The sequence below is a fragment of the Daphnia carinata genome, chromosome 1, assembly GCF_022539665.2.
Source record: "Daphnia carinata strain CSIRO-1 chromosome 1, CSIRO_AGI_Dcar_HiC_V3, whole genome shotgun sequence".
Classification (NCBI taxonomy): domain Eukaryota; kingdom Metazoa; phylum Arthropoda; class Branchiopoda; order Diplostraca; family Daphniidae; genus Daphnia; species Daphnia carinata.
In genome coordinates, this window is record NC_081331.1 from 12,066,387 (window position 1) to 12,083,485 (window position 17,099).

Consider the following 17,099-nt stretch of genomic DNA (forward strand, 5'->3'; position numbering starts at 1 on the left):
TTCTTATACTATATATTACTATTATCTTTCGGGTATCTTTCCCAGACTTATTCTTCCCCCGGGTTTCATTGACGTATTGCCTTTATATAAGCAGCCGTTCAATAGATTAGCCCGTAAAAGGCTAATCGTAATACTTTTACGTAGGACATACTGGGCAGGCAAGGAGTCCCTCGTCGTGTACAGATCGGACATCGCGAACCATGGCCCTAACGTCGATTCATATGATTCAGATAATAAATGAAATTAGGTCTACGTAAGTGTACAGCATCCACTGTACCGTAGCTACAACCATTCATGTCGTAGACGAAGATGAATAGTTTTCTTTTAAATACCTATAATGCAGGCACATGACCTAAGAAAGAGCTCGTCCCTAAAGAAATAAGAAAATACGTTGACAAACTTTCAGCTTAACGTCCTCCAACTATCTGGATAAACGCGAAAAGCCTGTTGAATGAAGCCAGTGGCCATCTGGCTTTTTTTGAAAACCTGTCACCCCTATCGTAACAAAAAAAAATGGGAACAAGCAATAAATCAATCGGCTAAACCTTCTCCAACCAACTAGCATAAACGCGTTTTCTTCGTTACACATATATGGTAGGCGGCCAATTTACTAAGCAAGCTTGGTTGATTGCATGCGGCGAGACATAGGAGTTGCAATCGAACACGTTTGGTTGGGTTCTCCTTCAAAACTGACGTAAAGAATGCGCTATTGAACCATTCCTCATTGTTTGCTGCTTTCATTGTCAAGACTGTCGAGTCTGTGCGCGTGTGGGATGTGTCACGGAATAGTGTCTTGATTGTAGCCTTCTTGGTGGCAAATTGCCGGCCAATATAGCACAGCTTATCAAACAAAAAAGGTTGAAAATATTTAATCCAAAAAGAAATTTATTTCTCCAGAGCTTAGGGGTCCAATAAAGTCCTCCGTCTATCTTTCCGGGAAGCGTGCCATGCTTCCATCGTCCAATCTTTTAGGACAGCCGAATAACCGGCTACCTTCAATAGAAAGTGAACTATACCATTAACTTGTTTGTTTTGTTAAACTTAATTTTTTTTTTCCTGTGAAAAATAAACGATGTTGAAATGCTTTGCATAACAAGACGAGAACATGTCGACTGTTATGCGCACAATTCGAAAAAATTCGCAAAGAAAGGAAGCTTTCCTTTAAACAGCAGCTTGTATAATTAGGAACTGAGCTTCTGGCTAGATGGAGTAAGCTTCTGGCAATTCAATTTCCTTGTGACCGGTGGACATGGGAATCAACTACTGAAATATCCATAATCAGTGAGGTCTACATCAGTCTCAGGAGAAAAATTTTAAGTTTCACAACCTTTACTGTAACCTTTAGGCTAACTGTATGATAGGTGTAAGAGCTACGGTCGATGGAAAGGCTGTGGGAAGGGCGATGGCGACTGCGAGATAACAACATGAAGTGCCTACAACGTAAAGCAAAATTCAAAAATTGCCTACTGACCTGTGGGAATTCGCTGGCTTTCGTTTGGTACTCGAAAACGTAGAAATAGGACGATCGTGTCTGTGACGAATGCAGGTCGGCCGTTTTAACCAAAGGAGCGACGTACTGAGCGTCGCCAAGGGCTTCGAGCGTCTCGTCGCGGATGTTGACGGGATGGAGAACGGCCTTCTCCCAGTCGGTGTACTCGTTAATTATTGTGGCTAAAATCTCTTGCAGATGAAATTGGTAAGTGTTGCGGACGAAGGTGCGGAGCAGTCGATTACGTCTGTCCGCTTCCATGCCATATTGATTATCGTCGGAGCTGAGGGTAAAGTACGACTCGGCTTGCGTCACTCCGAAGAGAAGATCGTAGCGACTGAGACGGTGCGTGAGCTTCTTCTTGTTGGCTTCGTATTCGTCTTCAATGACGACGCCGTCAATGCTCGGTCCAAAGGAATGCAGGAATTCGGGCGTCTCCACTCGACTACCGGCGCTCATTAGCGCTGGCACCGTTTTCTCTCGCAGACACTTCAATTGCGCCGTCGGTCCTTCGCCTGGTGGCAGAGAACAGTTCATCTGACGAATGAGTTCCAGCGCGTACTTGTTTGGCTCTTGGACTAACGCCCACGGACTAAGGGCCGTGCCACTCAACAGAATGGCTCGTTGAAACAGACCTACGGCGTAACAATAGAAAAATGTAAATAAAACGATTTTATTTTCTCAGTTTTCTCATAGTTTGTAACGTTCTCTTTCACTAGACTAAAATTTAATACGTTCAGCTGGGAGACACAAAATCAGAACAGAATAATATTGTCCTTTCTATTTCCGCTGCTTTGCAAACTAGACGCTACATGAAATTGGATTTTTTTTTTTAGTTTTACGGGTTGCCATTGTCAGGTTAGTACAATGCTGCTGGTTCAATTTTTACATAGGGAAAATGTAGGTGTAATGTTCAATCGAAATTTACGACCCATCCCCTGAAACCGCAGTTGATTGCAGGAGAATAGCCGAGCAGGAAAAAAGGAAAGCAGTCGACGAGAGCAGTCTTGTAAACGTGGTGGCGTACTAAAACTTAAAGATAGATGAAATAAAAGTAACACCACCTTCTCAACAAGTAGAGTCTAATGAGCTATTGTTGGGGGTGAACATTGATCAAACAAATGTAAGCTGGATCAATCAACTTCATATGGAAACTTGTGTGCATAGGTTCAGAGAGTAGTATTGTACCCTCCACTAGTTCTTGTTTTTTTTTTTCTAGACGGCTTGATTACATGTCTCCAAGGTAATGGAAGAACATAACTACTACATATTAATGTCAACTGGTACAAATAGTACGCAGTCAAAGTCAAATTTTAATTTCAGGACGTCTTAAAATAAATGGGGAGAGAAAATGTAAACGAGGCATCTAGCAAAACAAAGATTATTCCAACATTTTCAGCAATAATTTTTCTATCAATCTTAGGTTTAGTAAAATTTTATTAAAATAAATAACTATCTTATCAAGTATGATGTTTAACGTGCATAATGTTTTGATCTCTTTCGAAATTTTATGAGCCGCGAAAGGTCGTGGGCGGATTTCATTCTTGCCACTTAGTCTTTAAGACGAACGAGTTTTTTCGTATTGATAAAATACTAATGGAATATTCACCAACGCTGAAAAATCGTTAGTTTCAAAGGGATTTGCCGACGTAATGAGAGAATTACCATCAGCTAAAACAGAAAAAAAAATAGGTTTGACGATACGCTTGTGAACGTGCATGGCTGCGTTAGGCACTAGAACGAAACACGCCTCGCAGAGCAATTCTATCCTACGATTCTCAGCCGCCGCAACATTTACAACGGTAGCATTTTAGAAATTGCCCGGATCATTTCAACTTATGATGGACTTTCTTCGTTTTTTTTTCCATTAATAATTCCGAAAAGCAACTGAGTTTCTATATGCAAGCAGAAGAAAAACGTCTTTTTTCTTTCATCTTACGTATTACGCAATATCAGTTTGGATCGATCATGGAAATTCATCCTCTTGCTATCCATTGCAAGCAATAATGTGGTTCGCTTGATATGCTTACCTATGGTTTTTGTTTTCATGTAACACACGATAGTCCACGCATACGTAAACAATCTCTTGTGGCAGTACACCTCCCTCCTCTATTGATTCGCCTGTGCTTCTCTCGTTTCTGAGCAAACCGAGGAATTTTGGCAACGATATACAGTCACCCCCATTAAGCATTTGCGTTTACGAATAGAGAGAGCTTCTTCATTCATACCAAGCTATAATAAATATTACTGCGTGTTGTTGGACCAGTAGTAATATAATAGAAAGAGCAGTGTTCTCAATTCAGAGTTTTGATTGGTATACCGTCTAGCACAGCTGGCGAGGTCATCAAGAACGTGGCACACGCGGCTCCTGTTCCATGGCCCATCAGCGTCACGCTTTTCGGATCACCGCCGAATTCCTGCACATTTTCTTGGAGCCAATGAAGCGCTGTACAATTGAGGACGAGAAGTATTGCATTAGTTAAGAAACAGCTGCTGTTTAGCATTAAAAGGTGAAAAATAAAGGACGCAAAAATAAAGCAATTACTAATGTTATGGATAAACTGTTTTTGCTTACCAGCTATTTGATCCATTAGCCCATGGTTGGATATGGATCGTGAGTACGGATCACTGTGAGGGTTCAGGAACCCTGAAATGAACATCAAAATTGGATATCATAAATGAGATTGGGTCTAAAATGATCTGATTGGAGCAAATGAAATGTTGCCGCTTTTTAAAATCTCATTTAGACACATAGGGAAAATGTTAGTAAACCAAAAAGGGAGATGAGAGAGATTCACTCATCATTAAATTGTTGATACATAGAATTTATGTAAGATGCGATGAAAGGCTTGTACCCGTGTACGTTGCCAATTAGCCTTTGCCACTGTTTTACCATTACAGAAGCTACACGTATGCAAGAAAGAGTTTTTTAATGAAGTTCCACGCCAGGCTGATTGTTCAGTGATCATCAGCGATATGTCTTCTCAGATGCTTTTCGTGGAAAACTCCGAACAGCAATCCCACTATTTGAAATCATTTTTTCGAGTAAGCCTGCTACTTACTGCTGACGTGAGCAATGCGCTAAGATAGGAGAGCTATCCTTTTGAAGTCTTGATGTTATTTTTTTTTAAATGCAGTATTTGGTAGCCAACTTTTGTTACCATACACCGTGATGATACCACGCCTGCCTACACAATTAACATAGTCTAACATATAGCTGATGGTTTAGCTCTCCTTGGGAGATTCGCATACTTCTGTAATTCATTTCCCCAATTTATTCTAGAAAGTCTTTTATTCGTTGGCTAGTTGGGAATAAAATTAGGACAACTAGCATTTACGTAATATGGTGGGTGGGGGAGGGTGCGCGTTGGTAAGCAAACAATCCGGACGTCTCCAAGCATCTGAGGATAGTCGCAAGACATGGATTATACTTAGCGCAGCGCCTGACCTATAGGAATCGTCAATTATGCTTCGACTCAAGAGGCAGTAACTATATGTGCTAATAAATTTCGAAAGGCTTTTCCCCCATCGTTTTATGTTTCCAAAATTAAAAGGATCCTGCCCTGCTGTTTTATCGTAGTAATAGGATCATGTTGATCTGCTATACGTTCCATCATAGGTTATTGGGCGCGTTCCTCAGCAGGATACGTGTATCTGTTCACGTTAAGCTCAGGTAACCTGGGAGATGATTTCCAGCTAATATAATAAGTTGAAAAAATAAAATATATTAAGCCCGGTGACGTTAGCGATACCAAACTTGACTTTTGCGTACGTATGTACTGGAAAGAATGTCCTTTCTACGACTACCCTAACAGTTGTAATTGTCTTGTTTTCTAGCCCCTGCTGGATTGCTTTCTCATCGGAAAGAAAAGACTTTGGATTCGTGAACTCTAGGGAAGTTAACTGTTGTGTCAACAATGATGGCTTCGTCAAGATATATCCGTGCTCGAAGAAGACTACTGTCGTAGTGTTGCGAGCGTACACCCAGTTGATATAGATTTTCTGTTTTAAGTATTATGGAAATTCAACTGCTATGCTACAAGAGACGAACGCGGGACATGATGTTCCCTTTAAATTTAGCGAATAAAAGATAGAGAAATCGGTTAACAAAATGGTTGACGGCAGTCCATGGTTGCATACATAAAACAATGGTAAATTCGAATGCCTGTAAAGTGAAGAATTATATAACCAAATCCAGTGATCTAGCACCACTGCAGTCACGAGTATATACGGATGCCTATACGTTGTTTCATTTATCGTACTGCGGAATTCTTTGCTGTTAACTTTTTCGGTAAACATTCACTGGCCATTTGAAAGGAGGATGAAAGGCCACACATCCAAGCGCATTCTTTTTTTGAAATCCTGTTTTACGTCCATTTTGATTGCGAGGCAGTTTGAAATTCAAGACGTTGAACCCGTACATGAAAGGGCCAAGATTTTTAATCGAATTCACGGGCATTTTTTTTTTCTTCCAAAAGTACTATCAACTTGTTGCCGCCCACATGTTTGGATGAAAAGTGTATCGTCCTTCTTTTTTGCATTAACTTAAAGACGATGAAACGGCCGTCAAATAGCCCCAACGGCTATGACGCGTGAAGTCAATTGAGAATCAAGAATATCTTTCATGCTGTTGACTTTTTATGTGTTAACGAAAAACTTCCCGCCTTTTTCAAAGCGCTTCATTTGAATGAGCTTTCCTATGGGCCAGTGTAAGCCGTATAAGAAAAAGTACGTGTAATTCAAGGCTGGGCAGTCGTGACACGAATGTTCACCGAGGTAAACTTTTGGTGACGGCCAGCGATTGCCAATAGTTTCCGCGCTGGAGCGTTTGGTGCCTTGGACTCAACAAAGAGGAGGGTTCCAACAAACTTTTCCTTATGTAGCTGGTGGAACATACTGAATTGCTAGACTTTGTTCACACCCTGTATAGCCCCCCCCCCCCAAAGGGTTCAATGAACGGATGGATTACGTCCAACTTGGGCCAAGGCAGTGACGAGTACCGTGTTAAGAGCTGACGGGCGACGTGTTTTCGGATAGCTTCAAAACTTGCTCGGGGTCTAACGTCCAGTTAGACGGGACACCATCGCCCAACACCAAAGGAAACGAAAGGATTGGTCAATCAATATGGTCAATGTAGAATAAAAGAAATGGATAGGAAAAGTAAGGCCCAAACATATATATGTTTTTGAGACCTAGAGCGAAGAGGGAAGTTTCTTTTACTAATTCATTCGAAAAAAAAAGTTTTTCAAAATTTATTCTACAGCTTATTCAATGAGCGTTCGTGTGTATTTGTAATCCATGTAGACGGATGGTACAAATAAGCAGATTCGTTTACGTAAGGCACTAGTTGTGGTATCGACAAACAAAAATCCCGCTTGCTAATACTTAATCTCGCAATTCGTTTTACTGTTTAATATTATCCCTGAATCTTCTGGTCGTGCTGCTCTACGTCATCAAGAGAGTCACTATGGGCATCAGTTATAGAATGCGCAGAGCTTGCCTTTGTTTAAGGAAAACCTGCAAAGGGATCAACTGTTTTCGTTTCATAGAAAAATAGAGACTTGAAACCGTGAATGGAACTCTTGCTTGTATCAACTAGTCCGTGTAGTTACCGAAAAATGTTTACTGCATGAGAGAAATGTCGAGTCAGTTACAGCTTTGCAGCACTCTAAATTACACACGGAACTGTCGCAGTGGCGACAAAAGACTGGGCAAAGTTCGTTCCTTCTGCTACGATATGTATGTCAGCTCAAGCAGAGTGGGCTTAACTCCAAATTTGATTGTAGTACGGTGACGAAAACTGTAATGAAAATATTAAATTTGAAACGCAGCAAAATGCGATAAAAAAATAGGCTGTTAGTACAGTCGCTTGCCTACCGTAGAGAGATTGGTTGCTACGGTTCAACGGGCTGAATGCTTTTTTTCTCTTTTTTTTTTCTTTAGATCTCTTTCTTTTCGTGTGTATAAATTATCGGCCTTTGTGTTGTTGGCTAAGCCCTTTCTATCTTCTTTTCAATCTACCTTTTTTTTTCATCTCATGATTACAAAGAACTTTTGCGTCATCGTGCGGGAAGGCAGCCGACATGTGTCGTATTTTTCATCACTTCATCCCTTGCGAAATTCAGCATCAAACAAAATTTAATCTGAATTCACCGAAATAATAATTCTGCTGCATCGGAAACTGCCACACATTATAATCCGCTTCGGTGATGCTGCAGTCCCCGAGTTGGCATCCCTCAAAGGATTTAGTTGTTTGCCTAATACGTGCCCATACACAGGACAGTCAATGGTTCGCTAATTTCAAATTTCTGTACAATACGAAGCGCGGTTCGGCTAGCCCAATAGATATGAACGAGTGCCAGGAGCAGCATTACTTTACATGCACCAAGACATTGGCACGTCGGTCGTCACGCTGGTTGTGGTCGGCGTCCTATAAGCCTTCACCCAAGCTAATAATCATTGATTTTTTCCCCTCTCCATTCCGTCTGGTTTACCATTCCGTCTTTAAACCGCTATGCACAACAAATAAAAACGGCACGGCTATCGAGCCTGATGAATAGTTGGAAGCCATAAAAACTTGTTGAAAAACTTTTGTTCGTTACGTGTCATCGATTAAACATGTCTGAATCATAATAGGGCCCTCTTCATTCGTGATTGAGGTGAATCACGATATTAAGTGCGCAGTTGAAGCGTGAACGATTAAAACAACGAAAATCTAAAGTGAAAAGTCGTTGATGAAAGATCTTTTGAAACTTGGCATCTTTAAATGTAATTGGTTTTATATGGTGCTAGCGCTGGATATAATCGGATTCATGGGACCGATCGATAGATCCACTATCGCTGAAGGCAACTCAGCGTCAAAGAATATAAATTGCAATGTGAACCTTTAGGAAGAAGCAGACGATTGCCTACAAAAACGAGGAAAACGTTGTCGATGACAAAGTGGTTTTCCTGATCATATAAATTACTGCCAACTGAAAAAGGAATAAAAAATAAATCTAACGCTGAATGGATGGTGTATAGTAAACGTGGGGAGGAGTCAAAGATTGTTTGACAAATGTTTGCGTTACTGTTCGTTCTTCCTCGTATACTATAAGTTTTAAAAAATAAAAGACACTTTGGGTGCTGTTCGCTGACGTGCTCGTCCAAGCTTATTTACTTCCGGATCGCACATTTCTTTTTTGTAAAAAAATCAGACATCATCCGGTTTCTTCGTCTCAAACAAAACGTTCGAAATTTTTCCAGATGAACGGTTGACTCCCGCGGCAGATTATCCTAGTATAATGTCATGGATTGCACCACCCTCAGCTTTAATTCAAGTAAAAGTCAACTCTCAAATTCTATACATGAAGTCGTGTCTGCTCTTTTTTTTTTTTTTGTTCCTTACCACTCCATTTCTCTTCATGTGTGGGGTGCTTCACCTTTTGTTTCGTTTTTCCTGTTTCGCGACTTATTAGTTGCGCTGGATGTCCGTCCTCTATGTTCCGGACATGGCTTTGCGTATTTACAATAAGGATGATGAAGGTCATCCTGTTTTTCCCCGACATTGCGCTGATGGAGCTCGCGGGGTAAGCTATTATCTATTGGTTTTAAGGCAAACTTACCCAGGACTCCGAGACGATAGTTGAGCGTCACGACGACGACTTTGCCAACGGCGGCCAAAACGCTGCCGTCGTACGGATTGCCGGATCCCCAGCTGTAAGACTCTCCATGAATGAAAACAATGACGGGATAGCGCGGCTTCAGTGCTGTTGGACTGGCTGCAAATGCATCTGCGAAAATATAAAATAAAATTTTATTAAACTAGTGTCCGAAAAAAAGCATAGTGTCATTCCACTTAGATTTATCGATTTACTAGGGTGATGCTTCATCAATTTGATATATTTTTCCTTAGGCGTTATCGTTTCGATTCGAGCAACATTAATACAATAAACATCAAAGTCACCGTGACTATCATTTGGCCTGTTTTTCCCTTGGGCAATTTGCACGCCGATAGGGGGTGAAAGCCTATTTCACATTGAGCCAGCAAAGGCATGCACAATGCTCCGTCAGCAAAGACTACTGTGCGGACCGTGCCTCGATCCCAACACTGACTTTGTTTGCATACAACTGGTGTGCTACATTTACACACCGTTCGTTGTATGCGCCCTCTCTCTTGTCTTCTGTGTTGTCGTATACTCATGCAATATGCATCTTCCATGCATATTTAATAGCTGGACTAGACTGACAGATACAAGCTGCGTGATGGCGGTGAGAAAACACAGATCAATTATTTCTATATGCTGATTTGGCGTACTTGAATAATCAAAAGTGTACCAATAAAGTCAATTGCGCCTATAGTATCGAGATACGCACCTATCGAAATAACAGATGCGAAATTTGCAATAAATAAAACGGATGAAAAATATGCTTCGTCTGCCGGCCAATAGAAAGTTTGTTTACATCGTTGGCAAACGTACATAGGGAATACTGTGGCGATTTTAAAACGCAATGTGTACACAGTGCAGAGTTTCCTGTTGTTTCCCTCTTTTCTTTTATTACTCTTATTGTTCTACGATGAAACGCTTTCTACCAATTGGGCGTACAAGCTTTTTATTTTTTATTTCATTTCTTCATGCAGAAAATTGGCAGCGCTCAAGATCTGGTAAACAGTTTAGCTTTTTATTTTCGAGTAGTGACCAGATGGTTTAAGATGAGAAAGAAAAATAAAGTAGGGGCGGTATAGTTGAAGCCTGTCACGAATTCAAGGGTGGCCATAGAAAGGGAGAGAGCCTCTTTGGTATGGTAAACAGGATGCATTTTATGCAGATCCAATCACGATTGGTCAACGGGCTGGATGGGAACGGATCAACTAACTGACTTGGCTATACGTGAATTTGACACAACACTAGCCAGAAGTGTCGGCTGAGAACCTCGCTATAGAAATAAGGGAGTCCACGAACCGTTCCATTCTCATCCCATTACCTCACAGGCCAGCCCATCCCATCCAATTTTTATCCTCGGTCCAGATTTGCTGTCCTCCTATTTTGCATCCGACCCGGCCGAATAGAGGTGTTGGCACAGCGGATCCTATTCTGGCATTGACACATTTCAAAGGAGATTCTTCTTTATGGAAGGAAAGAGTGTCACCTACTGAATTGCAATCGTTCTTCCATCTATATTTCAGTTTGTATGATTGATTAACAGGAAATGTGGATTCTGATCATTTTTGTATTTTCCATTCTTTATTTAAATGGTATGTGCTCATTTTAACACGTTAGCTACCTTCACGATAAGGAATCGGTTAGGGATCTACCAGCCAGCCGCGGTAGAAGGATATCCTGACGGGTTTGCGTACCCTGTGCGGGGGCAAATCGCACGCTCGTTTCGAATTGCAACTTTGTCACAACGTAATTTGATTCGCTACATAAGCTCAGACGTTCTCGCAATTAGGCACCCACTCCTTCTTGCCACCAGCAATGTTGTACCAACTCGTTTGAGACGGAAAATAAATGGAAATAACAGCAATAGGCATTTGGAGGAGACGCCGCGTTGACGTCAAACCGCTCTCGACCCAGTTCCTACCCGCGGGAAATCGATAGTATGCCCGCTTGCATATACTTGGATTTTTTTTTCAGTCTCCTTAAGTCTAATTTAACTGGACAGAGTTTTGCTTATTTTTATTCATTTATTTTTTTAAAGCAATTGAAGTGTTTTGCCCCTCTTGGGTATCTCAGAAACTTTTCTAACCGACTTTTTTATTCTACACTTTTATTCTTAGCTGAAAGCCAATTTCAAATCAGTTTGGAAAGAATGATGGCTTTGTAGACTTGTGGACACTTATTCGCTCCACAGGAAAAGAGGTAAATAATGCAACGTGGGCCGGCCAGACAATAGTTGCGATCTTCTTACTGGTCGATAAATAGAAGAAGAAGGGATCCAACGATGAACCCGAAAAGAATGCCTTTGTCTGCCTCGTGCAAACGAATGGACTTCCCTTTCTACTTACATTTCGTTCTTTTTGTAAGTATACCAGCTAAGAGAAAACGAAAGTGGACGGAGTCTCCGGAGGTTCGACACCAAAGTGCCAACTTGACTCAGACGGTCAGACGTGGATGAAAACAGAGACAGACGTCACGCGATGGAAAATAGAACAGCGAGAGAAGCTTCGTTTATCCTCACAAACCGATGCCATCATGAAAAACGAAAGAAGCGGCAAAAGCTAAGAATTCAAAAAGAACCGTCAATGTCAACCTAAGAGCTCGTTGAATCATGCATCATCCGTTTTTACGGAATGAAGGAGAGAATCTAAGAAACACTTGTTTCAAGAGGCTTTATATTTAGGCAATAAAAAAAAGAAGAGTGAAATAAAACTCCGTATGTGCGCTGCGTGCAATTGCACGTGAAGGCCCCCCTGCGCGTCCATGCGATTCGTAACACTGTGAAAAGATTGAAAGTGAGCGTGAGCTACAGAAAACTCGATTGCTTGCAAGTTGGGAAAAAGAGCTTTTTTTAGTGCATAAGGAGCTTTAAAAACAGCGCTCGGAAAACAAAATGGCCGATAAACGTAAAGTTTTTTTTTTTCGTTTACACTTTCACAGATTACTCAGAAAATAGTAAGACAAAAAATCAAGAATCAACATTTTTAAAATCAGTATTTCAAACATTGGAAAGATGATTTAAAGGACTACAATGTGCGTATAAATCCCATAGATCTTACACTATTATGGAAATACAATATTACGAAAACGTATAGCCTCAGAGAATGGCCTAATCTTTCTTTGTAGACAGTTTTCTTATTTTTTTCCGGTGATTACTTTCTCCATAATCCGTACGCTAGTCTATTTGGTAGCTTTGCTCGTATACAGATCACACGAACGTCAGCTTCGATCGTGTACTAGAGGGAATAAATACTTCAAAATCTTACAAACAGCGGTGAGTAAATTCCGAAAGCCGGAGTTTAGCGGTGATCTAAAACAAAAAATGTTCGAAGACGACATCGTCGTAGAGATAAAAATGATCAGGAAAATATTAGAAGATCCTCTTTCATCGCTGAAGTATAGACACTCTTACTGAAACGGCCAGCGAGAAGAAACGTTTTGCTTTGTTCAAAGGCGCTTGTGAGACGTTAAGGATTAGACTGTGCACCTATACTCACCGTCAATTGCGTTTGTCCATTAGACGATGTTATTCTTTCCCCTTCCCAATAGAATAAAAAGGGGGGGGGGAAATTAAATGATGTAGCAGAAGAATTATTGGCTTGTGCAACTCAAACGTCTATCAGGTATACCGCTGCATGCAGTCGCTCACCAACCGCACGATTGCACACTTGAAAGACGTCGAGATGTAATGATATTAGGTATCCTCTATAGCTATAGGTTCTTTCGCAGTTGCCGCGTACAACACCGACTGGCGTGCGCGATACTCTCGTATTTTTTTTTATCCTCTTGCTTTTTCGAGATTCAAGAAAAAAACTTTTTCAAAGGAATAAACAGAAATAGAATTTTTTTTTTGTCCACCGAGAAGCGGATTGAGAGAGGTTGGTAAAGAGAAATCGATACAGTCGGTGATGGCAGTCGACAGGAAAGCAATACGACAATGTGCTCCATTCGCTGTGTGCAACTTAGCGCTGTATAGAGACGTGAGATGTATTGCCTTTTTCTTCCCCCCCCCCCTTTTTTTTTATTTATTTAATTTTCTTTCTTTTTTAAGAAAACCTCCTTTTATATAGTTTTCTTTTCCACGCAACATTTCTGCAATAATGGTTGACAGTCATGTGCTGGTAGTTATTTTCAATTTGTATATACGCTCTTCTTTTATCATTCAGCACTTGCGTCACTATAGCCATCAGCTTTTTTACAGTCTATTCTTCTTGCACGCTTTCTTTTCCCGTGGCAAGATGAAGGACGATCTCTATTGAAAGGGATTGGGTGTGTGTAGGTCGGCTGTATAGTACCATTACATCTGGCTAACTCACCTCCATTGTCACCTTGTAACTCGATTCGTTCGTAGCGGCTATTTATTGGAACACGTCAAGCAAAAATAGGAGAAGACTAGCAAAAAGGAAATTTATCTTAGATTAGAACAGAGGACGCTACTATTTCTCTGTACACTAGAAAAAATGTGTATAATGTACATAAAGAGAAGAAAAGGATAGTTTTGTTCAGTTCTAAAGCTGCCCTCCTGTTGGCGATGAATAGTTCCATAGAATTAAGCTTTCACTTTTTATCTAGATCACATCAGGTCGCATTTCTCTTCTTTCATGTTAAGTAAAAAAAGAGCCTGAACCATCGGCGAAGCAGAGTACCGTGAATGCTACATATTAGCGGTGTAGGAGTCTTCGACTGGTTTCGTCTGAATGGATCAGAAATGTCAGGCACAATGAGCCGGCGTGCAACGTGCAGCAATATCGTGACATTCACGTGAAAGATGATTTTCTTTCATCTCGTTCACAACTCCGTACGTGTAGATTTCCAAATATGTTTTTATAGACGCCTCGTCCTACATGCTATCGTTTGGCCCTCACTATTTTCGTCATACCAAGAACCAGGTGCCAGATCACGTATTGTCTCCAGCGGAGAACCTATGGGGGATAATTAAGGCTATGGATTGAGTTGTGTTTATTATCGTCGTATTGTGTAACGGTTGATGGGACATTGTGATTGATACGCGAGGCAAAGTGAAGGGGAAATGGTGCGAATGCGTGGATGATTAGGAGCTGTCACGTCTGCGACAGGTTGAGCTACTTTTGTCAAGCCAACTAGACAGATTATTATACCATAACTATGTCGTTGTTTTATAGCTTAAGCATTTGTTAGAACTCTTCTTCGATTACGTGACTTTGACGATATTCTGTATCACTTTTGACGGTTCTGTTTGATTAGATTCATTTGCCTCTGAAATGGCGGAGTCTCTGAGTAAAACCTGCTGCTGGTTTACAGATCGGCAACTGTGCACACGTAGATTTTCTTGAACAAGACATTTCTTGCCCTATTACACCGAAGATTGGATACACCTAGAATTCTGGCAATCTTTTTGTTTCTGACTGTTTCCCGATGCCAGCGAGATCCAACGGTGCCCTGTGCTCTGTTTTCTTCCTTATATTTGAAAAGCTATTCAGCGCCGAAAGGCTTTGATCTTGGCCAGAGAGCGTAAACTAGCAAGCTCATTTAGGATTCAACTCTATTTTGGGATATTTTTGTTTTACCCGTTTCCGACTGAAATCAACCGAATATCACACGCATACAACACGCACTATCTCCTGACGAGTAAAGAAGCGATTACTAGATAAAATCCATTTCAAAGAAGCATGATAAGGAATTCCACATGGGGACCGAAAGTACAGTCGCAACGCTATCCGCTTCTCTCACAGAAAAGAAATACACAAACCGTAAGGGGATGTACAGTACAAAGCTAAACTGATTTTTTTTTCTTTTACCATTATGCTCGTTCTCTTCTCTGCTATAACTAGATTTTCTTCTATTGCAAATGGCCAATGGCTACGTATTTATTAGCTAAAGAGTAAGAAGTCCTGACATGATAGGTCCAACATCCATCTGCCAAGTTTTACACGTCTGAACAGTCAGTGCGAATCATCTGTGTACACAAAAGAAATCGAACCAAAAATCGTATTGCTTTTATGTTATTCTTCTCTTTAAATTCTCTGTCCCAAATTTTTTGTTTGTTTTCATTTTGATTGGTTCGTCGCTTGCCAAGTATATTTGCAGCTAACAGGAAAAAGGAGGACAGAGAAAATAATATGTACGATCAACTTGTCCGTCATGTGTAAATATCGTGCACTTGCACCCGTGCTCGTGTAACGCTCTTCTTTTTGTATGTTGTATGTTATTTTGAAACTATTTACAGTATGTATCGTCCCTGCGCTTGACTAAAGCTCAACTCTTCTTATTCCATTTTCCAATTTTCTTTTTGTTTATCTGACAGAGTTCTTTTAGTTCCGTCACTCTTCGGCTTTCTCGTGCTTTCTTCAGTTCCTTCACGACGTACATTTTCGCCTTCTCCTTGGTGTCTTTATTTGACTCTTGGGTAGCAACGTCAAGACTGAAAAAGAGGAAACGCCCGATCTCGGTCTAGAGGTAGAACCATGGAAAATGTGCAAGCGGATCATCGACCGGGGCAACGTTACAAGAGACGCTGCTCCAACGCGTATGCCCATCACAGCAGGAAGAGGGAGAAAATACTCTTGAGACAAGCCTCTACGTATGTTACTTCGATCCATTTTCCTCCTTCCGTTTGGACGAATAGTTTTCTTTCTTTCTTTTTTTTTTGTGTGTGTGTTTATTTCTTTTTCAGTATTGTAATTTTTTTGTAGTCCTCCCGCCGTCATTCGATTTCCGTCTCCTGCCATATAGCTAAGGTATTTTAATTGGCTGTCTCGCAAGCATCATTTATAACACACGTTCTTTATTCCATTATGCGTATGTTTTTTCTTTGTCTCCTTTTATAACGGATCCCTTTGACTTACAGAAATTCATATTCCGTAACGCATACCCCAAACACATAAAAAGTGTTGCACCATTGAAGCAAAGACGGTCCTTGTATGCATACAAATTCAAACTATTTACTTGGCCGCCTTGTTTACTATATCCAGGTGACATATAGAAGCCACGGCCTAGATCGGATCTTTCAGTTAACGAACAAGCTTGAGCACGACGAGTTTCCTTGAAGTATGAGGTGTTTTTGTACAGTCATTACTATCTAACACAATCTCAGCTAGTTTGTAGGCCAGCCATATTCTGTAGCGTCCCTGGAAGGGTGTTTTCTTCCACCTCAAACGGAAATTAAGAACGCAGACGATTCCGCAGAGCTAATTCCGACAGAGCTAGGGTTACCACTGCCGATGTGACTACAAATTTAGTAGTTGTCCTTCACTTTCCTTATTTCCATATTAAAACGGGAAAAAAGAGAAAAGAAAAGAACAGACAAAAACCTTAACGCAGTTGGCATTTTCTCGAAGGAAAAAAACAGAAAAAGGGTCGTCAGTGGTAGCCAGAAACGTGTCAAACCAAGCGCGCTAATTGACATCATGCATTTCGACAACCGTCTGATCTGACAAACTATAAAAGGAAAACCCAATGGAGGGCGAAAATGGAACAAGTGATGCGGCTCTTTGGCCACCATTTCAATGCCGTCAGTTTCGAGTAGTCTCGTTGACGTACAACTGCGAGCGCTAATTGGGACATGCCCGTGAAACGGAGCCTTCTTATTTCTTCTCCTTTTTTTTCATACCCAAGCAAATAATCAGATAGACTTGTAGAATACACGTCTAATGTAATAAAATTTCTCCGGTTCGGAAATGTTTCACGAGAAAACAAAAAACAAAGAGCGTGATCTAAAACTGATTCACCTTTGTATTCCATTGTTCCGAAGAACATTCCCAGGTAACTTCCATATTCAAGCAACAATGATTAAATGACGTTGTCAAGGAGTTTTATTTCAACTTCATTGATCTGTTTTTTCCCATTTCTTATGTTCTTTTTCGTAGCGAAAAAGAGCGGGCGGATAGCATCATTTACCCTCGGAAGGTATATATATAGAATTCCACTTAACGATAGTAGCATCTTCTTGAAGGCTAAATCTAATCAGCGTGCCAATCTTGATTTAGAAATTT

At 40.8% G+C, this 17,099-nt stretch overlaps 1 protein-coding gene across 1 annotated transcript in view; it reads right to left on the reverse strand.

Moving 5' to 3' along the window:
* LOC130691021 (neuroligin-4, X-linked-like) overlaps positions 1-17,099 on the reverse strand; it is a 39,710-nt gene that overhangs the window by 3,791 nt on the left and 18,820 nt on the right. Inside the window, exons 2-5 of the mRNA XM_057513922.2 lie at positions 9,094-9,261; positions 4,065-4,136; positions 3,810-3,935; positions 1,472-2,124 (exon numbers count right to left, since the gene is read on the reverse strand). Coding sequence (XP_057369905.1) covers positions 1,472-2,124; positions 3,810-3,935; positions 4,065-4,136; positions 9,094-9,261 — 1,019 coding nt within the window. The remainder of the gene's footprint in view (positions 1-1,471; positions 2,125-3,809; positions 3,936-4,064; positions 4,137-9,093; positions 9,262-17,099) is intronic.